At 56.9% G+C, this 22,742-nt stretch overlaps 10 protein-coding genes across 10 annotated transcripts; 5 read left to right on the top strand and 5 right to left on the bottom strand.

Annotated features, from left to right (window-relative positions):
- Nucleotides 1–673: 673 nt before the first annotated feature.
- On the top strand, nucleotides 674–1,627 carry B0T26DRAFT_753084 (uncharacterized protein; the record flags this gene model as incomplete). Its single annotated transcript, XM_060445619.1, has 3 exons — nucleotides 674–1,056; nucleotides 1,134–1,285; nucleotides 1,314–1,627. 3 exons carry the CDS (start codon nucleotides 674–676, stop codon nucleotides 1,625–1,627), a joined length of 849 nt encoding a protein of 282 aa, XP_060294229.1.
- A 1,512-nt stretch (nucleotides 1,628–3,139) lies between these two features.
- Nucleotides 3,140–4,630, top strand: B0T26DRAFT_348848 (CRAL-TRIO domain-containing protein). The gene is made up of 2 exons (XM_060434542.1): nucleotides 3,140–3,901; nucleotides 3,977–4,630. Exons 1-2 carry the CDS (start codon nucleotides 3,294–3,296, stop codon nucleotides 4,422–4,424), a joined length of 1,056 nt encoding a protein of 351 aa, XP_060294230.1. The 5' UTR covers nucleotides 3,140–3,293; the 3' UTR covers nucleotides 4,425–4,630.
- Nucleotides 4,631–5,522, top strand: B0T26DRAFT_348612 (uncharacterized protein). Its single transcript, XM_060434540.1, has 3 exons — nucleotides 4,631–4,856; nucleotides 4,946–5,276; nucleotides 5,370–5,522. The coding sequence occupies exons 1-3, from the start codon at nucleotides 4,836–4,838 to the stop codon at nucleotides 5,444–5,446; spliced, it is 429 nt and encodes a 142-aa protein (XP_060294231.1). The 5' UTR covers nucleotides 4,631–4,835; the 3' UTR covers nucleotides 5,447–5,522.
- Nucleotides 5,523–5,597: 75 nt separating this feature from the next.
- On the bottom strand, nucleotides 5,598–7,139 carry B0T26DRAFT_648852 (uncharacterized protein; the record flags this gene model as incomplete). The annotated part of the gene is made up of 4 exons (XM_060438035.1): nucleotides 5,598–6,028; nucleotides 6,090–6,178; nucleotides 6,291–6,316; nucleotides 6,405–7,139. The coding sequence occupies 4 exons, from the start codon at nucleotides 7,137–7,139 to the stop codon at nucleotides 5,598–5,600; spliced, it is 1,281 nt and encodes a 426-aa protein (XP_060294232.1).
- Nucleotides 7,140–8,038: 899 nt separating this feature from the next.
- B0T26DRAFT_753088 (uncharacterized protein) lies at nucleotides 8,039–9,163 on the top strand (the record flags this gene model as incomplete). The annotated part of the gene is made up of 4 exons (XM_060445620.1): nucleotides 8,039–8,158; nucleotides 8,218–8,333; nucleotides 8,358–8,926; nucleotides 8,976–9,163. 4 exons carry the CDS (start codon nucleotides 8,039–8,041, stop codon nucleotides 9,161–9,163), a joined length of 993 nt encoding a protein of 330 aa, XP_060294233.1.
- Nucleotides 9,164–10,041: 878 nt separating this feature from the next.
- On the bottom strand, nucleotides 10,042–11,839 carry B0T26DRAFT_741815 (cyclin-domain-containing protein; the record flags this gene model as incomplete). Its single annotated transcript, XM_060444014.1, has 2 exons — nucleotides 10,042–10,218; nucleotides 10,301–11,839. 2 exons carry the CDS (start codon nucleotides 11,837–11,839, stop codon nucleotides 10,042–10,044), a joined length of 1,716 nt encoding a protein of 571 aa, XP_060294234.1.
- Nucleotides 11,840–15,016: 3,177 nt separating this feature from the next.
- Nucleotides 15,017–16,713, bottom strand: B0T26DRAFT_348595 (nucleophile aminohydrolase). The gene is made up of 6 exons (XM_060434539.1): nucleotides 16,455–16,713; nucleotides 16,324–16,369; nucleotides 16,243–16,257; nucleotides 16,146–16,180; nucleotides 15,831–16,071; nucleotides 15,017–15,763 (listed from the first exon to the last, which is right to left on the bottom strand). Exons 1-6 carry the CDS (start codon nucleotides 16,486–16,488, stop codon nucleotides 15,445–15,447), a joined length of 690 nt encoding a protein of 229 aa, XP_060294235.1. The 5' UTR covers nucleotides 16,489–16,713; the 3' UTR covers nucleotides 15,017–15,444.
- A 754-nt stretch (nucleotides 16,714–17,467) lies between these two features.
- On the bottom strand, nucleotides 17,468–18,250 carry B0T26DRAFT_649856 (ERV/ALR sulfhydryl oxidase domain-containing protein; the record flags this gene model as incomplete). Its single annotated transcript, XM_060438130.1, has 2 exons — nucleotides 17,468–17,894; nucleotides 18,009–18,250. 2 exons carry the CDS (start codon nucleotides 18,248–18,250, stop codon nucleotides 17,468–17,470), a joined length of 669 nt encoding a protein of 222 aa, XP_060294236.1.
- Nucleotides 18,251–20,410: 2,160 nt separating this feature from the next.
- B0T26DRAFT_648878 (uncharacterized protein) lies at nucleotides 20,411–21,036 on the top strand (the record flags this gene model as incomplete). Its single annotated transcript, XM_060438039.1, has 3 exons — nucleotides 20,411–20,649; nucleotides 20,739–20,860; nucleotides 20,972–21,036. The coding sequence occupies 3 exons, from the start codon at nucleotides 20,411–20,413 to the stop codon at nucleotides 21,034–21,036; spliced, it is 426 nt and encodes a 141-aa protein (XP_060294237.1).
- Nucleotides 21,037–21,687: 651 nt separating this feature from the next.
- B0T26DRAFT_649810 (uncharacterized protein) lies at nucleotides 21,688–22,356 on the bottom strand (the record flags this gene model as incomplete). Its single annotated transcript, XM_060438125.1, has 2 exons — nucleotides 21,688–22,155; nucleotides 22,219–22,356. Coding segments are annotated over 2 exons (606 nt in total), but the record flags the coding sequence as incomplete, so codon positions are not given.
- Nucleotides 22,357–22,742: the final 386 nt, after the last annotated feature.

The raw sequence follows: 22,742 nt of genomic DNA on the forward strand, positions 1-22,742 counted from the left end.
GCCGATTGGACTTTGCCCCCTCCAACCATCGTGATTCGCTTACGAGAATAGCACCACCTTACCGAGCTAGCAGCAATTCCAGTTCGCGTGGGCGCGGGGCTGCGACCTGAAGAATGTTTTGGCCCAATCGACGCCCGAGGGTGGTATTTTCTTCTCTCCCGTTTTGCACTTGTTGGTTGTAGGCATAACACGCACAGATGGGTACCACCAACAGCTGGGGATGGTGACCGGCTCCGACCTGGGTACTCCGTCCAGCCAGACAGAGAGTCAGAGGCAGCCCAGAACGGCTGTCCATTCAAGGCGTATTGTACTTACTCAGTTCACGTACAGCAAGTAGTAATATACAGTACACCTAGTCCACTATCGGCTGCGCTACCCACCAGGTAGGCTAGCACGCACGCCGCAAGGTACCTGACTCCAGGACTACACTACCTGCTGGCCGTCCCGTCCCAACCGACCGTGCCATCGTGCAGGGATAATAGTGGAGGATGAGAGCCTTCTCTCCGCAACGGTCGACAATGCTGAATCCTGGCTCCCATGCTCTCTCGGACAAAAGCGCCGGCGGCCCTCCTCTCGCCAGCTTCTCCTTCCACCCCCGTGACCGTCACCTCGCCAGCATCAGCAACTGTGTACCACCTGCGGCAGCGCCGTCGAAACTCGCGACGTCGACGACATGGCAGGAAAGCCTTTGTACCCCCAGGCACATCAGCAGGGCGGTCAGCAGGGCGGCTATTCTGATGGCCTCATACCGACCGAGAACAGCTACCCCGAGGTGGTCACGTACCAGACAGAACCGAAGCCGGCAGGCCAGCAAATCCACTCCCTTGCGCCGTCCTCTCCGCCGGGATGGAGCCGCCACCATCAGGTCAACGTGCCGCCGTACCAGTCGCAATTCGCGCCAAGCGAGCCCATGACAGACCCCCCCGGAAACTACCGGCCTTGGTGGAAGCGCAAAATCACGTGGTTTGCCATCGTCGGGGTCCTTGTAATCGCGGTGCTTGCCGGGATATTGGGGGCAGTGGCGTCGGGGAGCATCAAGACATCGGGCAACTCGAGGTACGGACTGCCGCTCTTTGTTCTCTTTCTCGTGCGCGCCAGAGACTGACGGGGGTTGCAACGGTTTAGCGCGCAAGCGGCGGTTGCCAGTCCGCAGGCAACTGGAACAGGAGCGACGACGGCGTCCCTCCCGAGCACGACGTCGAGTTCGGCGACGGCAGCAGCGACGGCGAGTACGGGGACTTCCTCGACAGGGACGGCAACGAGCAGCACGAAGGCGGCGACAACGGTGCCGTCGCCCGCGACGACGACAATAGAGTCGGACCTGGGCGACGTGACGCTCGAGTGCCCGGGCGCCGAGGGGCTCAACTTCACCACCTCGACGGCGGTGCGCGGGACGCTGACCTTTGCGCGGTACTGCGACGTCAACTACGCGTTCGGCGACCAGACGGCGCCGTTCGGCAAGACCAACGAGACCATCTTCAACATGCCCGACTGCATCAAGGCCTGCGCGAACCTCGACGGCTGCGTCGCCGTCGCCTTCAACCCCGGCCCGCAGTGCTGGCTGAAGCAGTTCCTGGGCAGCAAGTCGTCGTCGAAGGGCACCGAGATGGCCATCCTCTTCCAGTGAGCAGCCTGCGCGAGATGCATGTGCTGTCAAGAGTAGGGATGCGGAGTACTACGGTGCTACAGTGTTTGTCTACGGTCGGTGCGGGGCAATATTTTGTCATTCGTCCACCCCTTTTATCTCGGTCTGGGTGTTGGGGAAATCGCCTGGGCACAGGCAGGCCGGAGAATTTTTTGGGCTTCCATTCAGTCCGACACGTCGCTGGGCACGGCAGGAAGTTATTTTCAGCGTATACTAAAGGATACTAGAGGTTCGAAGATAATTTCTTTGTAATGTGTACAAAACCTACATATTTTCTCTGTTCGACTTGCTGTTGCCGAGTCTTCATGGCTCCGTGTTCTCCCAGTGTGCATTGGGAAACCGTTCTTTCTCGGTGCTAATCCGAACATCCCGGCATTCGGGTCTGACAAGCATTTAGCATGACGGCGCCACAATGTGACGATGGCACACAGCGGCAACGAAAGGCGCAAATGGGGGCGCCGAGAGGCACAGCTTCCCACATCCTCAATGCCACCGCCACAGGAGCTTATTCCATTGGAAGCCTTGCACCATTCCACGGTAAATAATCAACCGACAGTACCTCGAAAACCCTGTAATGTTCCCAATCTGTGACCTCCTCTTGCGATCTACGCTAGGGATTGAGACGGTTATTACAAGGTATTTTTAATGCTTTGACAGATTATTTCAAGGGCCAAAAAAATACCGGGGGCCTTGAAAAGTCACGAACTGGGGCCCCAGTAAGTCGTGCCGGTTTATTCTTTACCGCCGTAATGGTGTACTATGTAAGTATTCAAGGCATTACCCGTTCCAAGTCGGCGAACTACTGCCACACCACCACGTATTCACTGCCCCGCTTCTTGCGGTTTCAGATCTGCGATCCACCGCTGTCATCGTGGCCTGTGCCTGCTTTACGCCTGCGATACGAACAGAGAGCCATGGATCTTGGGAGGGCGGCGAGCCGACACCCCAAAAGAACGCCCATTCGGCAATTTCTGCGGCGTCTATTCTCCATCGGCGCATACCGCTTCACCGGTTCAACGGCAGCTTGTCGTTACATTCAATTGATCTGTTGGCTGTCCAGGCCTTTCGCAATGATCCGTGTCCCAGTGGTCCGGGTGTGCTCAGCAGGAACGACCCGCCACGGGTCGCCAGGAACAACCCAGGTGCCAGGCCAACGGCTATTATACAGGGCTGCAGGCGGTGAATGCACCGCCAAAAACAGGCGGGGAAGAAGCCCTGCACTGGTAAGAACAGCCCACCTTAATTTGTTGACGTTTCCCAACTCAAGGTGGCTCTAGTGACAAGGTCCTGTCAAATTTGAGAGTTTCACCATTATTGTAACCAAAAGAGTAAGCATTTGAAGTAAGAGCAACGACAATTAGATGACCTGGAGGCATTAATTCAGATCATGCGCCCTTGTCTCGGAAATATCAGATGAAGGGTGAGAAAGGGCCTGTTACAGTGCACAGTATCCGTATCGCGCTAACAACTAAAACCGCAGATGGGCAGATGGGTGGTGGGGCAACCGATAACGATAACGGGCCGAAATCCGTCTCCACAAACTTTCCTCAAGCCCATCACGCATCCGTCGCCCGGTTGCCGTCTCGACAAGAAACTCAATCTCGACCACGTGTGCTGAGCTTCCATTTCGCAGCCAACGCAAGACACAATGAGCGACCCAGAGACCAAACCCGCCGCCGAGGCCGCAACTGCTGCGCCCGACGCGGTGCCGGCTGAAAAGCTCAAGGACCTGGAGACTCCAGTAGTCGCAGACGCCGTGTCAGCGCCTGCAGCTCCAGCTGTGTCAGCAGCTCCAGCGGCCCCTCCAGCTGCCTCAGCTGCCCCAGCTGCCCCAGTCGCCGCAGCGGACACCACGGCCCCGGAAACCGACAAGGTAACTACGGAGCTAACGCCAATTGCCCAGCTGTGGACCGTCGCCAAATCTATCGTCGCATCCGCCGGCCACGGCGAGATTTGGGGCGTTACTCTCAGCGACCCAGAGACTCATATCCCAACTCAGATTGTCCTCCAAAAGTACCTCAACGCCAACGATGGCGACCTGGCCAAAGCCACGGATCAGCTCACCAAGACGCTGGAGTGGCGGGCCAAGACGAAACCACTCGAGCTGTTGAAGAAGGCCCATGACTCGGTCAAGTTTGAGGGCCTAGGGTTCGTGACGGCGTACGGCGGAGATGAGCCCGACAGCAAGGAAGTCTTCACGTGGAACATCTACGGCGCCACCAAGTCGGTCGACGAGACCTTTGGCAAGCTAGAAGAGTACGTTTTGATATTTTCTCTGCCGGCATGGTGGCTTATCTCAGCAAATCGAGCTAACAAGCACGTTATTATTAGATTCATCGAGTGGCGAGTGGCGCTTATGGAACTCGCTCTGCAGGAGCTGTCCCTCTCGTCTGCAGTCAAGCCCATTACGGCTGAGAATGACCCGTACAAGATCACGCAGGTGCACGACTACAAGTCAATCAGCTTTCTCCGCCAGTCGCCGCACGTCAAGTCGGCCAGCTCCGAGACCATCAAGGTCTTTGCGCAGAACTACCCGGAGCTCCTCAAGGAGAAGTTCTTCGTCAACGTCCCAGCCATCATGGGCTTTTTGTATTCCTTCATTAAGCTCTTTGTGGCGCCCAAGACGGCCAAAAAGTTCCACCCCATGTCCAACGGCGGAAACCTGGCCAACGAGTTTGCTGACAGCGAGGTCAAGGGTCTGGGGGAGCAGTTGCCGGCCGAGTATGGTGGGAAGGCGGCGGAGCTCAAGGGTTCTGCCAAGGGACCGCTGCTCACGTAGACGGACTGCGGTCAGCAGAGTTGTAGACCGGACCCTTGAAGATGACTCACGTTATAGTTGTTAGTAGGGAACTTAGTTGCAGCTTTGTGCCTCCATGCTGAACCAACTATACTACCTAATTATTACCGTGTTATCCCAGTGCTGGACAACATGCCGGGCTGTCGTCGATAGAGGCCCATCGTCACGATAAATGGTTCTCCAATGGCGTCACCAGGGTGTGTCAGGGTTCCATAAGCGACCCCGCATACCGCTGGCAACCCCCACCCGGAGTCCTTGTGCCGACAGACCGGCACCGGAGCGCGGGTTAGCTGCGGGTGCCCATCCGCACACCTCAGGCCTCGCCCTGCGCTTCAGAAGGAAACGAGTCGACCGACCTAGTTAATACAGGAAAACCAGCATATTAACCTCACCATGATCACCGGTCTCCACCACGTCCGTGTTATTTATTCTTCCCCTCACCCTCACTGAGCATGCCCGGCAGATGTATCAGCCAGACCGCTGACACGCAAGAGCGAGAGCAGGTGAACATCATCGTGCCGCCCGGCACTTTGCCGGCCGCGCAAGAGTTCTACGGCTCGACGCTGGGCCTCGCGGCGCGCCCCGTGCCCGCCGCCCAGCGCGACAGCCTGGCCTGGTTCGACATCGCCGCCTCGGGCCAGCAGCTGCACGTCGCCTTTGGCCGCCCCGACGACGACTTCACGCCCGCTGCACGCGCCGCCCGCAACCACCCCTGCTTCCGCGTCGAGAGCCCAGAGCTGCTTGCCCAGCTCCAGCAGCGCGTCTGGGACCATTTTAGTAAAGGCGGCGAGGCCGCGCCGTCGGAGTGTGATCGCCCGGGGGGTGAGAGTTCGGGTCAGTAATGTCTGCTGTCTAGCTCGGGGCTTGTGTGTCTCCTTGGGCCGAACGTGTGTGTCATGCTGACCACTGGTGTACTGGGCTGGACAGGTTCCAAGGGCGTCGAGTACCCGACCAGGTTCTTTGCCCGAGACTTTGCGGGCAACAGGCTGGAGTTTAGTCTGTAATAGCTTGGGAAAGCTGGAGCAAGATGGACTGGGCTGCCCGCGTTCGTTTCTTGGTCATGCTGTAACAGTCTCACAGATTCGCAGAGCGTGGGATTCATTCTTCTCAGTACTAGTCTATAATCCCCAAAACCACGAAAGATCGGCGCCTCAACTACTGCTCCTCGGTCCTCTCCCGCTCAAACTGGCGCCACAGCATGTCGAGGTGGCCCGGCGTGACGCTGTCGATGTACCCCTGGCGCGCCAGCACGTCGAGCGAGAGGCGCGCGTTCTCCTCGGCGCGTTCCATATCCTGCAGCACCCAGTAGATGCGCGCTATATTCTCGTACTGCTCGCTGTACAGCGGGAACAGCTCTTCGGCCGGCAGCAGCCCCAGTACTTGTCGCGTTAGCCGCAGCGCCTCGTACGGCTTCCCTCGCTGGAACGCCTCGACGGCTTGCCCGCGCAGCGCGTCCACCTGCCGCCGCCGCGCGTCCGACGCCGCGACAACGTCCGCCCCCGCCGTGCACAGAGCACACGTGCAGTTGAACCCCCACTGCTGCAGCGCCTTGTGCCTCTCGGCGGATGTCTGCCCCAGCGTGATGTCTAGGGTGCTGTTGGTCACTGGGTTGAGGGTGGGTGAGAGGGTGGAGTGGATGAAACTCACAGCTGATGGTGATCTCCTCCCCGGCCTCAATGTCCCGCGCCGCGCCCACGCTGACCTGGATGCTCTGCGGGATGAAGCGCGTGTAGGCGCTGATACGGCAGTCATAAGATATGGTCAGAGCCGTTTAATGGCGTAAAGTAGGTAATAGGGAGTGGGTGCTTAGTGAGAAGAAGGGGGGGGGGAGGGAAAGACAGAACGGACTTTGGTTTGCACGCGTGGTTTATCCGCTGATTGTTCACAGACACGATGTCAGCAAATCTTTCTAACTGAGAGTGTTCCGAGCTAATGTTAGGAGCGCAAAAGACAGAACCTTACCGAAACAAGCGGATACAGAGCCATGTGCGGCTGCCCGCCGAGGCTCGTGTGGAAGGCATTAGTGCGCAGCACGTTCTCGAGCGGGTCGGCCGCCTGGCCGCTGCTCTGGCCGAGGCCGAGCACGCTGGCCGGGTCCGCGAGCTGCGCCGCGGCAGTGTGCAGCACGCGGTACCCTGTCCACGCCGGCACGTCGGTGGCAAACGCCATGTGGACTAGCAGCGCCGCGTAGTCGAGCATGACCTCGTCGTGCTGCGCGATGCGCCGCGCCGCCACCACGCCCTTGCCTTTGCCCGGCACGTCGACGATGCGGAACGCCGCCTGCCGCTGCCGCCCCGTGGTGCTGCTATTGTCCGCCAGGGGCTCCGTGGTGCCCACGTGCTGGTCGAGCATGCCGAGCACGTCGGCCGCCGTCTCGGGCGTCGTCACGATGCTCACGCCCCGCGCGCCGTGCCGTGAGTTGCTGAAGGCGCAGTACTTGGTTCCAGCGCCGCTGCGCCCGTAGATACAGTCCGGCCGGTGCGTCCACGGCGACCAGCTCAGCGGCAGCGGCCCCGCTTCGTCGTCCACGGGCAACCTGCACGCCCCCTCGGCGCTCGCGGCGTCCTGTCTCAGCGCCACGGGAGTCGAGGACGGGCATTTTTGGTGTTGTGCTGGTGCAGCGGCGTGCGCCTGCGCCTGCGCCAAAAGAGCGAATATGACGGCATATCTGAGAGCTGCGGGGGCTGGGATAAACATTTTTTTCTTCTATATATTCGGTCGCATTTGAATCCTCGCTCTCTTTGACAAGCGAGAAAAGCATATAAATGCGGGGCGAGAGACACAGCCCGCCGGTATCTCCGCGGGTCGACCGCAATTATGGACACGGTTGACTGTTTCGGATATCCCGCCTCTGCCGCGTGGATAAGAGCCTTGTTAATTAATGCCAATGTTGGTCAAGACATGACATGAGGCAAAAAGACACAGCAATGTTTGTAATCAAGGCAGCGCGCGCCGGCCAAGAGAATTGGCCCGAGAAGTTGTGGGTTCCCGGGTTAAATCCAAGACTTGGACACGGCCCTGATATGAAACCGCCGACAGGCGGCCCACTTCTCTAAGTGAGCGAGCGAGTGGAGTGAAGGTATAGAGACAATAGCTGGGTATTATCCGGTGCCAGCGTTCGGCCATTTTCATGATAAGTACTCTCACAGCTCAAGCTGGTTGAGTACCGGTCAACTCAGCAGCGTCTTCCCTCGACCGACTCACCGTAATGTGATATTAGCCTCACATGGATGCTTGTCTCTGGTTGATCTTCTAAAAGACATGTTTAACAGATCTAAATTCCCATGAATAATCTCCTCCCCCTTTGGTTGAACTTCTGGACTGAGTGTTTGTGGTGGTTAGCTACCTAGGCCCTAGTTCCGATTAGGTCTAATTAGATCTAGGATTCATTCATACGTGGAACTCATACGCGGACCTGATGCCTCTCATTGGGCGCCGCGGATAGGGTACCCGAGCCAGCTATCTCATCCCGGCCGCCTTGAAAATGAAAAACCCAAACACGATATTCCAAATCCGGATGCTAATAACTAACTTCAGATCACCCCTTTACCACTATTTTTGACATGGTTGGTTTGGGTTAAGACCAGGTCAAAGACATGGCCAACGCCATGGACGATGACGATCGTCTGGCGCAGCACTCGCGGCTGTGGGGGGGCGACGCCGTCGACTTCGACACTGAAGCCGACAGCAGCCGCATGCTACCGCCGGGCGTGATCGTCCGGCTGTGCTCCGGGAAGTGACAAACCAGCAAGCGCTCGGGCTGGGTGAGCTCGAGAAAGACGGCGGCGGCGCGCAGCTGACGTGCCAGCTCGTGTTCCTGGACATGCTCCGATCTGTCTCTGATGCGTGGGACAGCTTCCTGCAGCGCATCGCGCGGCGCGTGGTGGACGAGTACTAGTTTATCACGACGGTGAGGTCGCTGCGGCTGTTCGAGGAGGACCTGGAGACGACGACGCAGTGGTCGCTGGCGGTGCGCAACCTGGACGCGTGCCCGGCGTTCCTGCTGTCGTCGGTCGAGGCCGCGCTCAAGGACCTGTCGGTGTCGCAGCAGCGCAGCAAGGAGTCGCAGCAGCGCGTCAGCCACTGGCACCGCTTCAGCGTGGCCAGCACGAGCCTGGCGGCCGAGATGCGCAGCCAGGCCGACGACCTGGTGCAGCGCTCGAACCGTGAGATGGCCTTCTTCGTGGCCAATATCAACGAGAAGCAGGCCAGCGGCGGCGGGCGGCTGACCATGATCGCCGCCGTGTTCCTACCCCTCAGCCTGTCATCGTCGTTGCTGGCCATGACGACGCCGGCCGCCGACGCCGGGGCGCTGCGGTATGACTGGGCCGGGTTGTGCGTGGTTATGGGAGTCTTGGTGCTGGCCATCTACTCGTCGTGGAAGGTGTTGCAAAAAGCGAAGCGGTGGCGGCCCAAGCGGGTCCAAAATTATCTCTGCCTTTTTTCGGGGGCTGTCAAGGCCCTGACTGCACCTCCTGCTGGCCGTCACGACAGCCTCGTTTCTCGCCGGCATGTTCTCGACGCGTGGCATAGGCCTGGACGTGCTGAAATACGGCATCGCCGCCATTGCTGCGGGACTTCCTGCCTGGATCATTGTGAAGAACCCGGTCTGGGTCTATAAGGCGATAAAGGGGCTGCTTACCTGCATCTTCGTCATCGCCACCATGTTCTGGGCAATGAAGAGGAAGGGTAAGAGGACAAACGATGCTTCTTCTGTATGATACTACATAGCACAGCTATAGAAGATAAGTATATAGAGTCCATAGCCTGAAAGGAAAAAGAAGAGAAGAAATAAAACCGCCCTAAACTGTAAACCACCTAGGGCAGCGATCCGATCACGCACAAAGCGAGGCGAGGAAGCAAGTTTTTGTTCTTTTTTTTTTTTTTTCCAAACAAAGTTCAAGAGTGCAACGCCCTCTCGCGTCATGTTCTCTACCATAACACCACACCACATCCATCACAGCCTGCCCGCCTGCGTTCCCTGACAGCCAGCCGCCGCCGAGGGTTTGTTGGGGTTTCCCCATTCCCATTCCCATAGCCGTTGCCACGGACGGCAGCTGAGATCGGGCAGAGAGCATGATGGCGTCGGCAGGCAGGCCCCAAAACCGTTGGGAGTGTGCGATGTTGAGTATGACTCGGATTTGCGAGAGGAGCCCCCGACTCGACTGAATCTATCCGGGTATCATAAAGAAGCCGAAGAAGATGAGAATAAGAAGAGAAACAAGAAAGAGTCCAAAAACTAAAAAAAAAAAAAAAAACATCCACAAGATTTATCCATCCTTATCATCTATTCGTCCCGTTGTTGGCCGCCCGCCGTGCAAAGGACGCAGAAAGAAACCCCGACACAGCTACGTACGCCATGTGTAAGAAACCCCCACTCCATTTCGCTCATCCCCGAGCATCCGCTATGGCACAGCCCAGACCCCAAATGACGCAAGTATAATACGGGCCTATTTTCGACAAGGAAGCAGCCAAAAAACGCAGACGATTCCCTGCGGTCATGACGGGCACGAACATACGCTCCCAAGAACCCTGTAAATATATGCCTTGTCTAAATCCCTATTTGCCCCGTTCCTACCCCGCGCCCTGCCCTGCACGCTCAATCCATGCCCGTGACCGGCCTAGACCTCTGCGACACAACTTCGCGTGCATAGAACTCAACAAGCATTGTAGCGTACGCCTCGAGATCCTCGACAGGTACGGCCAGGCGGAAGTCGTTCAGTATGAGGAACTGGAGCTCTAGGTGGTTGAGTTCTGCAAGAGGTAGACCGCCGACCTGGACAGGAAAGCGTGTTAGCAACGAACATGATGGTTACGCGGGAAAAGAGACGGAGGGTGGGCAAAAAGGGCTGACGAACCTTTGCGTAGCGCGAGTTTGTGTAAAACACGTCGGAGAAGAACTTGCTGGCACAGGTAACGCCGGCAATAATAAGTCGGTGGATATTGAAGCTGTCGACAACAAAATAAGTTCCCTGGCCAGAGGCCGCATTGATGTTTGCGTTGAGGACTGGGGCTCCCTCGATCGTTCCGGCGCCGCCACTCCCCGTTCTCCCGGATCGTTGGCTCACGGGCGACTCGTCGACTTCGTCATCGTCGTCGTCGTCGTCGGCCAAGTCAGAATCTGTCTCATCGCTCTCCTGGCTATCGTCGTCATGCATAACCGTGTCCGTATCCGTAGCCCGGGGAGCCGAGATCCTGGCGCCACTGCTCCTCGACTGTCCATATTGCGCCTGCAAGGGCTGGCTCTGGGCAGCCTCAAGCTGCAACCGCCGAGCCTCTTCGCTCTTCATCACCATGTCATTAACCCGCTCCGTCATCCGGTCAAAATACACGAGAAGACTTAGGAATACTTCGTAAGTAGTCGGACAGTACTTATGGATCCGACTGAGGTAGCTCAGAATCGTAATAGCAGGCACATTCTTTCCGTGGAAAGCTAGAACACTACTGCTCTGCGGGCTCATGCCGTCTCCGCCCCCGTCCTCGTTTCTTGCCTGGGCCTGGGCCTGGGCCTGGGCCTGCCTGACATGGGCGGCGTTCCTATTAAGAGCGTCGTGCTGCAGGTCGTTGGTCGTGGTAATCTTGGTGAGTAGCGCGGCGACCATCTCAATGATATCGCCAATAGGCATCGCACTAATCTCATATTTCATTTGCTGTAGTGGCGGGTCATTGAGGATCCCGGGACCGGCGGCCGTAAGCAGGTCTTCTCGAGCGAGACTCCGAATGTGGGCGAGGTCGCGGACTCGGATCGTAGTCTGGGTTTGGATGGGAGAGCTCGGGTCGTTGTCAAGAGGCAACGACGCCGGCACAACGAGAGCAGGCTGTGCGTCGGCGGCCGAGTTCCAGGTCGGGCTGGTATCGGAATCAGGAGATGGTATGGGCTTCGTGTGGGCGGCTATCACGGTCGTTGCGGTGCTCGCAGACGAGGCGCTCGAGACGCTCGATGTAACCGACGACGACCCCGACATGACGTCGTGAATCACCGCAGGCGCGCATCCTGGTGTGGCGTGCGGGGGGCGTGCATCTGCAGATGCTGTTTCTGACGGCGAGGATGATGAGGGCGGAGAGGGGAAGCGCGACGCACCGCCGCCTCCCAAATGATGCTGCGTCGTCGGTATTTCCTTCGCACTTGCCCCTGTTGTTGCTCCCGGCGCAGTGTCGTCCCAGTCCCGCCGGCTGTGCGAGGGGTAGTGGGTGCTGGCCGTAGTGCCGGAGCCTTGCCTTCGAGGACTAGTCGCGGGCCGCGAGGGGTGGGGGTGTACCTCTCTGTCGCGAGATCGACTCGTGGATCGGCTCTGGAAATGGGTATCGCGAGAATGCTGATGCTGCACACTCGGCCCCCCAATCATAGTGTGTAATCGCGAGGAGTCGGTGAAGACGTCGCCGATCACAGTGGCCATGATGGCATTGTTGTCGTGGTTTCCAGGAGCACGATGCTAACGGGAACGGAGGACGGCCCCTCAAAGGCTATCGGATTAAAAGTGGCTGTGTCGGGCAGATAGCGGAGTATTAGCACGAGTTTTCTACCCCAGTTGCCTGTCGGCAGGATTTGGAGCAACACAGGACACTGCGATAAAGAGCCGGGCCGGCAACAAATGCACTGGGGGGCACACAACACGAGGACGAGACCTCCGACCACGAGATAGCAAATAAAGAGGGAAAAAGAAAAGAAGAAAAGCGATAAAACAAAATAAACAAGAGCCAGCAGCGGACGAAAGCGAGGATCGCAAACGGCAGGCTCCTTTTTGACCGCAAACGGAAGGGTGCAGCAACCTAGATGCTTGTTGCTTGCCTGTGCGACAGTGCAAGATGGGTTCAACCTAGAAGCCAGGCAAGCCCCCGTAGCGTCCAAAATGGTTGGGCCGTAGGCGGCCGGCACGATCACAGCCCAGGCATGTGCTGCGGTTGGCCGCTGCGCAGTGGCTAGGGAGGAAAGGCTCTGTGTTGTAAACGCGGAGCGGGCGCCTGGAATGAACCGTTGATCTAGGGGACGGGATGATGCTTCGAGCGGTTCCTCGCCCGCTCAAGATGTGCCCCCACCCGCTCTTGAACGATATAAGCAGCAGCAGCAAGCCAGCTATTTTGGGCACCGAGGTCTGGCCGCCGTTGATTGAGAGAGTTTGGCCCGGTGCGAGAGGGATGACTCTGGAGTCAGATGAGTCTCTAGCAACTCGCAACGCAAGCGCTGTTTGGCTTCGTCGCACTCGCCGTCATCTGACGACCCGACACGTACAAGGCAGCCCAACGACGTCACTTTTAGACTTTCACCACCGGCACGCATACAAATACAAAGACATACATATGCTAGTAAGATGTTGAGAGGGAACACAAGCTGCAAAACATGTCGGGATGGAAGCCAACGAACGAGGAAAGAAGCCAATACTTGGTCACTCACCCGTATGCGGAGTAGCAAGTGCTCTTCTGCAAGGCTCGCTTGGTCCGCCAGCAGGCGTCTTCGTCGTCGTGAAAGGATGCCTTCGCCTATTTTCTAGGCAGTGCAAACAGGCTGTGAGGGGGGGAATTCGTCGGGCTGGTTTCGAGACGGAGGCGAGTGGGAGGATGTTAATGGCAGCGGTGAAGCGGTGTAGATTGGCAGGTGTTGACTGAATGGCGTGCAAGGCGGGTGCAATGACGAGACGACGAATCTAATAATATACAGTTCTCGTAGGGCCGACGAGACACGAAGATATGACGGGCCAACCTGACCGCTGCGTGTGTAATTCAACGCGTGGCAACCTGGACGGCGAGCGAGACTCGGCGGGCACAAGAGAGAAGCAAGGTTTAGAATTCGAGTCTAGAAGATTATCGCATTGCGGAGCTGATGAAGCAATGCCAAGACACGGCAGGGCAGCTCGACTGCCAGTTGACAGGCTGGGCCGGAAGCTAGGTGGGTATTCAGCAGTAAATCGGCGATGGACTTGAAAGGTTCTCGGCAGCGGAGAGCTAGGTCCAAGCCGTTTTCAGTCGGGGCGGAAGGAACAATGTCAGATCTCCCTCGTGGCGAAAGGCTATTGTTTGACAGAGCGGGAGAATCGCAATTATTAGCCAAGCAACCAGGGGCGACGGCGCGCTAGCGAGTCTCGATATTGTGATACATGCAGTCGAGCGATCCAGAGATGACGATGGCTTGGGTCACCACGTGTAGGTCCGGAGGATATAATAGGGAGGCACACCCGCAGCCCTTTTTACTGCGTTCAGTGAAGCCTGACAGGGATCACGGAGGGTGGCACGGATGGTGTCGAGTTAAGTAACGGTGGCACTGTGGCGCGGAGGATTGCGAAACAGCCTGTTGGCGTTGGTGAGGGTGACAGTCCTAGGTTTCCCCGTTATTCTCTTCTTACACAGTAGACCAACTTGAAATGCGCGGGCAAGAGGCGGTATCAACGCCAGGGCGGGCGGGCAGCGATAGTTGGCAAGCGTCACTGATAAGAGAAAGTTGTTGCGTGCCGATCGGCGATATGGAACTCTCCACTGTTCAAAGACCCCAGCGCTGAAATCGCGAAATGTGGATACCCTAGTGGGGACTGCTGGTGGAGCGTGGTGCGGGAGGATGACGCAGGGGACGGTCCCTGGCCTTTTTCCCACTCGATCATTCTGGATAGCAGCTGGGTTGACAGATGAACAAATAAACTCGTCGGTATTTTGCCTACGAAGAAAAAGCCAAATGAGGGCCATCTCTATCCAAGGCGACTAAGCGCGCGTTAGGTTATCATTGGCGGACTTCCGCACCTCAATGTTGGCCCAGCTCCTTAGGCTACACGTGTACATAGTACACTTCTTGGTGTCACCGCGAACTGTTGATGCTTTCTTTACTTATTTACCGCCGGCCCGCCGCCGGGTTCTTGAGAGCGCACGGCGCGGACTGCGCAGCACTTCCACAGAATCCCACCCTCCAACAAAATGGCCTTGGTTTCGATTTATGAGGCTGGCTGGTTTCTGCCAAGTTGGTTGCTTCCTCGCTCCGCATGTTCGTGTCCTCGGCCGCCTCGGATGCACGACCAGATGGAACCCCCTTTGTCGATCCCGTCTTGATGCCACCATTTCGACAAATTCGGCCAAGCGAGTTCGGCCCGGTCGCCCGGGCCTGGCCGCTGTCTGTCGCCCCGCAGTGTTTGCTTTCTCTCTTGCTGCTTGCTTGCTTCTGCAGTAGATCTGTACGACAGGCAGCTCTACCTAGCTAGGCAGCTGCCTAAGGAGAGCAGCCAGCCCGCGAGAGCGAAAAAGGCTGATTCATAATAGTCTCTCGGGATTCTGCAAGCGTATGGCGGTCAAGCACCTAGAACGCTAGAATACTTCCACTAGATCCTAAGGTCGGGGCCCTCGGCTGCTCCTCATCCCGCCGAATAACGTGAATATTACATATAAAAATCCTGAGGGTGCATCCCCAGACTTCAGCCACAAGATGCATGGCAGCCAAGAAGTACCGTGCGGGCGTGGGGGGACTCGGGGGGTTCCCAGAGAATTGGTACACGCCGTCCAAGTTGTATGAGAAAGGTCGGTGAAGAACCGACCCCCTGGGTCACTAGGCCCCGTGATAGCTTCGCGCCTTCAGATTGGTTGCGCGTATAGGTCCTCCTCGCTTGGTCACTCGTGGGGTTTAGGGAACGGCCACAGCTGGATTCCCATGGTAGGGGTAGCCCGGCCAAAAATGCTATCGAGTGAGACCCGAGTCGAGTAGTTCAGTCTCCTTTTGCGGTGGCCTCCGATTCGCTAGGCAGATGTCCATAAGCAGACTGGTCGCTATGGGCATTGCTGTTTCTTCACCGCCTTATTTGTTAGATTTTCCATCATTGCCTCCACCAGCCGGCAGGCTGTGTGGGGGTAAGTCAAATCCAAAGTCATCGCTGGGCTACTGTATACGGTGACAAGGAGAAAATTTATCAGCCATCTCTGTCTATTCGTGACCGAGATTTAGTAGTACTGTACAGCGCCTAGGCTCTCCATTGAGACCCTTGGCTCAGCTCTGTCGCCCATCCGCTACCAGCCCATGACCGCCGAACTAAGCTCACTCGTGTCGGACCTGGTATTCTGTATCGGGCAGATACAGGTGTCTGTCTGCGCCTTTCTCTGTCAGGACAACCATGCGGATCACGCCGCCAGAGCTTCCATCCCACTTGATCGCCTCCTTCAAGGCCTCTTTCACGAAGTTGACCGCGTCCTCCTCCTCCATACCCTCTTTCCAGTTCGCATCGCAGAAGCCGTAGATGTAGGTCGAGCCCGAACCGCCGATCGCATACGACTGCTTGTGTAGTGAGCCGCCGAGGGGGATGCTGTAGACCTGGCCGCCGTGCCGCTCGTCCCAGCCGGCGACAATTAGACCAGCCCTAAACCAAAGCGAGTCAGCCTGCGCTCATTACCTTGCGCATAACTGTCAAGTGGGATTGTACATACGACAGCCTGTCTTTGTTCGCATAGCATATGTCTTGGAAAATGGACACCGCCGTCTGTGTTGTTGGGGGCTTGCCGTTCATCATGGCGAACAGGCCAAGCTGGTATTGCACGATGTCGGCAACGGCTTGTGTGTCGGCGGCGGACCCTGATCGGCAGCACCAGATGGTATCATTTACACGCGTGAGTTTGTCGGTGACTCGGTTCGCAATGTATGCGCCTGTCGTTGTACGAGAATCGGCTCCTGATAGACGGATCAATGGTTAGCTGCAAGTTTGCGACCCGGGCACGGAGTGGTGTCGCAGCGGAACGACTAACCCAATATGACACCGTCCTTAAATGTTACCGCCATGCTATCGCCAATGTTAGGAACTATCCCGGCGGAGCGCTAGGAGGGTTATATGGTCGGGCTCACATCGATGTACCCAGGCTAAGGCGGAGGAGGCACAGTCAGCAACCATTCCACGCAAACGAAGATGGCCAGAATAGCACTTACTTCACCTCGCCCTTCTTCAACCGGTCCATATCCACATGGATACCATCTACGACAGGTTCGAATCAGCATATAATGGCTTGGCGATCGGGGCGGACGGCGGATTTGGGGCGCGCGCCATGAGGTGCACTCACCCTCGCTCAGGCAGCCCGAATTGCCAAACTCCATTGTCGCAGGTGGGGGGGATCGCTTCCGGTCGGGGTAGGTCGTAAAAGAGGTCGACGACACGAGATGCAGATCGTGGAGAGTAGAAACAACGGGTGAGCGAGCGGGACGTTGTTGGTGGTTTGCATGTGGTGAGCTTGGAGCTCCAAAGCTCAAGGCAGCTCCAGGCACACGCGTGCGGCCTGCGTTGGCTGAGTGGGGTCACGTGACGTCGTGCACTGTTCCCTGGAAACCCCCCGTCCGTCATTCATCAAATCACGCTAGCAGATCTCCCACCTCTTAACCATGCATATCCATATAGAGCCTATATACTAATCTATTACAGCGATAACCATACTCAGTAAGTGAATCCGGCCAAGATCGGGGGCACTTGTCTTGGACGTGGTGCCTTTATCGTGTTGGTTTCTTGGGTAATTAGTTCCCACAAATGAATAACGTTGAATGGCTAAGTGGTTGGGTGATTTACGAAAACATCACACTCATCGGAGGCAATTTCGTAGTACAATACATAGAGCCCACGAGTTTCAAGAGTTGCATGAACACACTCATTCTAACATCTTCCTTCATTAAGTACAGGTATTTGTGCCTTGCCACTAAAGTCAAAAGCCATGCCACTTCACAAGAGCATTGCAGCTAGCCGTTGTCTGTACTCTTAATTGCGAGATCAACGGCTTCGGTCGCTCTGAGGGCGGGTGCCGGGTCCTGTCACCAGCCCCGGGCATGCGTCCCGTCTCTACAGCTCTGGATCCTGGGATTGAACTGTATTTCTATATTAATCTTGAAGAACTATATGTACACTGTTAAATATGTACAGAGCCGGCTTCAAACTCCAAGGGAGAGAGCCGAGATGCCGAGCTGTCATGTGCGGCCCATGGATACCACGAGACAAACCCACCCAAAAGCCGCAGGCACCTGCAAGCCTTCTTGTAAGCCAAAAATTCCTAGACTCCCTGCCGAAACTTTGTCCTCGGGCCACACACAATCACCCTCCCCGAGTTAGCCCCTCCTCTCTCACCAGACTGATATCTGCCCTCTTGTGCGACTTGTGCCCTGCCTCGTCCTCTGCCTTGCCACCAGCCGTCCCCTTTCCCTCCTTGTCCTCGTCACCGCACCCGCAGTCGTAGAAATCGCCGATGTTGTTGCAGTCAAACTCGGGCTTCTTCAGCCGCTTGTTGACCTTGTTGTGCACCATGCAGGCCCACCCGACCGCGTTGTTGCGGCTGCCCGTCTGGGGCGGGAACTTCTTGAGGAGCTTCTGGAAGTGCGAAGCGCAGTCACCGCAGGGATAGAGGCGGGCGAAGAGCTGGATGTACGTTTTCAGCGCTAGGCTGTCGTCGTCGGACGGCTTCTCGGGGAAGCGCGCCATCATGGTGTGGAAGAGCTTCCAGGAGGCGCGGCCGAGCTCGGCTCTGCAGGACGAAGAGAATCAGCGGTTAGCAACGGGTTGAATAGCACAGGCCAGACAAGCGCGACTACAGCATCCTCTCTGCGCGCGTGTGGGTGTATGCATGTGGCTTGCTTACTTTGCCGTTGCGTTCTCCAGCTTCGATGCGATGGACCCGCCTGTGAGGATGGAGTTGGGCACGCCGGAATCGTGCTTGGACCCGCCGTGGGCGTCGCTATGGCTCCAAGACTTATCGGCGCCTGTGCCGGACATGGCAAAGGGACTCTGGTCGCTCGAGCTGCTGGCGGACATGAGGTATGTTAAACCCAGGAACAGCATGACGCCGACGAGCAGCATCGAGAAGTGCTGCCGCCGCGCCATTTTCAACGGTGGCCACCGTTTCCGCGGAAAATCCAGATCTCGGCGGGCGTGGGGGAGGGAGAGCGCGGCAGCGGGCGCTGCTGCAAGCCACGAGGTAAATGCTGCTAGAGAAAGTTTAAAGATAATGGATATCGACAAAACGTTGATACAAAGGAAAAGATCAAACATTGAAGATCAGCTAAACCTCAGGCGTTACTGAATGGCTGCAGCGTGGAGGACCCAAGACGGTTAGCGCTGCGCCCGCTTCCCCGCCACGCAGTTGGGGCCCCTGGGCTTAGGACGCCAAGCGAGGCCGCGGCAGGCAGAAGTCCCCACCAGGCTGGGCCGACATGGCCCGTGACCACAGGCATCAACCCCTGCGACAAACCCCCCACAGCTCACTGAGACACGGAAACGACAGGTAAGCCTAGGGATGAGCTTGCCTCAGGTCGGACTACCACGTACTATAGCATAACAACTTCAACGACCTCAGCAACGCCAAGAAGGCATCCAGGATGCGCAATATCTAGGGATCTGGTAGTAATTGGGCTCAAACCCAACACCGTATGTAGGTGCGGGTTGTCTCCATGGTACTTCACACAGAGAACCGGAGACAAATGGAATCAAGATGGCCGGGTTCTCGACGCCCAAACAACACAAGGAATACAAGGAGTAAACTACGAAAATTATTGGCCTAGAAGAAAACCAAAAGGAAAATCACAGAAAAGACACAGAAGCAACCCAGAAGCAACCCAAAAACCCAGAAACCCGGAAACCCGGAAACCCAGAAAAGCCACAACGCTCAGAAACACAAAGAACTATAGGTGCCACCCCGCGATCCCTTCAAACTCACACCCTCCAATCTCGATTGGGATGTGGGGGCATGGCGGTGTTATTTTGTTGCCAAATTGGCAACCCACGTCATCCATCGTCCTTGGGCGGTCAGGTCTCGGACCTGCCTAAGGTTACCGACCAGGCCGTTTTTGGTCAGGCTTTTGCGAAACACGTGCTGACGTCCTTGAATATCCAACTGTCCGTCGTTTGTCAAGGTGTTGAGCTCTTAAGCAGGAAGGCGACAAGAATTTGAACTTGAAGTTCGCGTGTGTGAATCGTGCCTTCTTGAGAGAGCCGTGCTGGTCTTTTAAGTGACATGAGATGACGTGGCGACGGAGTGCACCTTCCACAATCGTAGAATCTTGAAATCGTGTAAACCTCCCTCGGATTACTTTTCCGATGCCCTTTAAGTTCTCTCCTCTCCACGCTTCTACGGTCTCCCATCGGCGGCATTAGCGACATGACCGGAGCATATTTGAATTGTCATTTCTGTGTAACTGAGAGCAGCTTGGTTGCCGTGGGATTTCGTTCAGAAAGCAAAGACAAGCCTTGGTCAGTCCTGGGCGCCACGACGAAAAGCTCCGATGTTGGTGATTATCGCTAAAGCAGACCCGACATTTGTTCTATCGATCCCCTCTTGTTTTCCTCCAAGGTGACAATGGAGATTTGATCCCAACAGGCTAATCGGTCTAGAACACGCGTGTGTCTCTCCGTCTGCTCGTTGGCATGCCAACCCATCACAGTCGGCCCAGCTATCTAGAGCAGCTTTTGTGGCAGTCGACTGCCGGAAGTACCCGTGTCTTATATCAGAGGTTACTTGGGAGGTTACTTGTCTTATTTCCACGAGACGAGATACGGCCGCTGTCTGTGCACATATTCTCGTATCACAACGCCAATGAACATGTGGATATATCCGCCCGCGTGGGCCAATATCATGGCCGCTGGGAGAAGAATTGAACTCTCCTCCCTCAGGCACCACTGGCTTTTATGTTATTTCCATATGAACTCGACTTCACCTGCTAGACAGATCAGAGTTGGCCGAGGTCTGGCACCTGAAGCGAACGCAAGGCAGGTCGTTCTATCCTATCTATACCCCTTTCCTAGTAAACAGGAAAATGCTTACCTCGTTCAGGCACCTGACCTATCCAATTTTCTTCTTCCAGCACCCCGCTCGCTTGCGCTACCCTTGACAACAACTCTCTCTCTCTCTCAACTGTGGTCGTCGACTTTCCTACCCTGCCTCGTCTCCCTCTCTCTTTCTCCTGTTACCGTCTCCGCAAATACCTACCTTACCTGCTACAGAGCTCAAGACACAAACTCGGGCAGCCTCACATTCGCTTTGCAAAAATGCGTTCCTACCTGCTCGCCATTACTCTGGCCCTTAGAGGTGCCTTCGCGGCTTCCATGAAGCCAGGCACATTCTGCCACTTTTCCGAGTCGTGCGACAACATCAAGATCGTCGACAACTTTTTCCTCTCTGCCACCTGCAGGGACGAGACGCTTTCCTACAAGCACGCCAACACGCTCGACTTGAACCTGTGCATCGGTATCAACCAGACCACCGCTAATCTGCTGTGGGAGCCCTAGTAAGCAGCCAAAACTGTTCTCCCAGCTCCGTCCCGTCCGGCTCGCAACCCCGTTTCTCCGTGACCAAGAAGCTAGAACTCTCTCGCAGCGGCAAAATCGCCAACTACTGCACGGACTGTGCCTTGGTCGAGGGCTCTAGCATTGCCTGCCAGTGCTCGCCGCTGGTTAGTGCCGAGAACAACGCACCCACCCAGTCGTATCTCGACCTCGGTACGTATCCCCGGAAACGTTGATATTGTGTGGCACATCTTGAGAAAAACCCCACCCCCCCGTCCGAGTTTGGGCAGACTGCTGACCGACGTCGTGGGGTCGGTTGACTAGATACTGGAATCGGAAACGACAATGGCACCCTAACGTGCTCGGGAGGTATTGGTTCCTTCAACTGAGCAGGGACCAGAGCCCTGTGAAGCAGCAACGGGGGGAGGGGGGCAGATCGAGCATCACTGGAAGTCTAAGGAGAGACGGGCTTGATGCGGCACACACTCTCGGCATGGAAATGGAGGATTTTCTTGTGCGTAGTTGTAGAAGAGGTGCCGGAGAGTGATATTGGCCTCAAGAAAATAGACCAACGCCTTTTCATCCCAAACTCATGTCGCAGTACTTCGTGAAGACGGAAAAGAATCATCGAGTCAAAGGTGTGGTCTGGTACTATCGCACTAACAATTGTACCAGGGCTGGAGCGTGTGGAAGCAAGAGGGCCACTTTTCCCCTATCCAGCTTTGGGAAACAACGGGCTACAAAAGCTCTGGAGAATGAAAATCAAGAAGCTCAAGGGGGAAAAGGAGCTCTTCACATATGGATATCTGACCACCTAGATGTAATGCTAATATATCGGCCTGACGTTGAGAGTTGAAACTTATCCCTCGACGCAGAGACTAGACGAGGGACATTGGCTGACAGAAGGAAAGCAAACCCGAAACGAAAAGACGGGGTTGGAGATGGGGCAGGCGGGTAATAACCACGAGCATCATATCTCCGTACGAGCATCACAACTCCGTTCCGCTTCCGCAACTGACCCTCCTAACCGCCCAAGCGGCTCAGTACGTCCCCGGATAAAGAGTCAAGTCCCAGCGGCCATTGGTGGTGGCGATGACGGGCTTGTAGGCCTGCACGATGAAGGCGTCGGTGGTCGGGTCAAGCAGGCCGAGCTCGTACTGTGTCGCCGCAAAATTGGCGCCGTAGCCGACCGTCTTGTCGAGCACAACGCCACCGTCCGTCTTGCTAGCCAGGGCCGCGTACGGCGCGCCCGTGAGGATGTTGGCGCTGAAGCCCGTCGCCACGCCGCTGCCGTCCGTCGCCGCCAGCATCGCCGCCCCGTCGCACCCCTCTAGCAGCGACACGTCGCCCCACGACGTCCGCGTCGGCGGCCCGTCCCACGCCACCTCCACCCACGTCCCCAGGTTGTGCGCCACCGTGCCGTCGAGGTTCTCCGCCGGGCTGCCGCGCACGATGCGCCCGGCAAACGTCGCGCACACCGAGATGAACACCTCGACGCCGGGGTTGAGCTGTGCGCGAGGCGCCATGCACCGTGTAAGCAGAAGTTGCTGGGGTGATAGACACCAACTTACCAGAGTGTACTTCCATGGGCGGTCGTCGCGGTTATTCTCGTAAAAGAAGTAGTAGTGCCCCTGCCCCCGGTTGGTGTAGTCTAAGTCGCGCATCACGAGGCCTGGGCCGCCGTCGTCATAGTCGCCAGCTAGCATAACAGTCGGTCAGCTAATGCCAGGTCGTCAAGCAACAGCACGTTGCTAACGGGGGCTTGGGATGGGCCCTCACTGGTGAACACGGCTTGCGAGGAGCCATTGCCGCAGTAATGCTGGGCTGTACGGCCTTGCAGTTCCCTGAAGTGCTCAGGCTCGCTCTTGGAGTAGGCCGAGACGTGCCCGCTCTTGGAGTAGGCCGAACCGTTATCGCAGGACCCGGCGCTGGTGTCGTTCCAGCTGCGGCGGCGTGGGAAGGGACTAGGAGAGGGCCTAGCGTTGCCGACGGCAGCAGTAACGACGAGAGCTGCCAAGACGTACAGGACACGGCCAAAGCCCATTATTTATCCAAACCGCGTCTGAAGCGGTAGATGGCTTCAGTCTAGCGCGAG

The sequence above is a fragment of the Lasiosphaeria miniovina genome, assembly GCF_030549165.1.
Source record: "Lasiosphaeria miniovina strain SMH2392-1A chromosome Unknown B0T26scaffold_5, whole genome shotgun sequence".
NCBI lineage: Eukaryota > Fungi > Ascomycota > Sordariomycetes > Sordariales > Lasiosphaeriaceae > Lasiosphaeria > Lasiosphaeria miniovina.

Bases quoted from the DNA above. Each gene is read 5' to 3' on its own strand.
- B0T26DRAFT_348848 (XM_060434542.1), top strand. From the start codon at position 3,294: ATGAGCGACCCAGAGACCAAACCCGCCGCCGAGGCCGCAACTGCTGCG. The intron at 3,902-3,976 runs GTACGTTTTGAT...CGTTATTATTAG, and splicing joins ACCTTTGGCAAGCTAGAAGA to ATTCATCGAGTGGCGAGTGG.
- B0T26DRAFT_348595 (XM_060434539.1), bottom strand. From the start codon at position 16,488: ATGGAGTTTGGCAATTCGGGCTGCCTGAGCGAGG. The intron at 16,072-16,145 runs GTTAGTCGTTCC...TCCGTCTATCAG, and splicing joins TAAGGACGGTGTCATATTGG to GAGCCGATTCTCGTACAACG. The intron at 15,764-15,830 runs GTATGTACAATC...GCTTTGGTTTAG, and splicing joins GCGAACAAAGACAGGCTGTC to GGCTGGTCTAATTGTCGCCG.
- B0T26DRAFT_348612 (XM_060434540.1), top strand. From the start codon at position 4,836: ATGATCACCGGTCTCCACCAC. The intron at 4,857-4,945 runs GTCCGTGTTATT...GAGCGAGAGCAG, and splicing joins TGATCACCGGTCTCCACCAC to GTGAACATCATCGTGCCGCC. The intron at 5,277-5,369 runs GTCAGTAATGTC...TGGGCTGGACAG, and splicing joins CCCGGGGGGTGAGAGTTCGG to GTTCCAAGGGCGTCGAGTAC.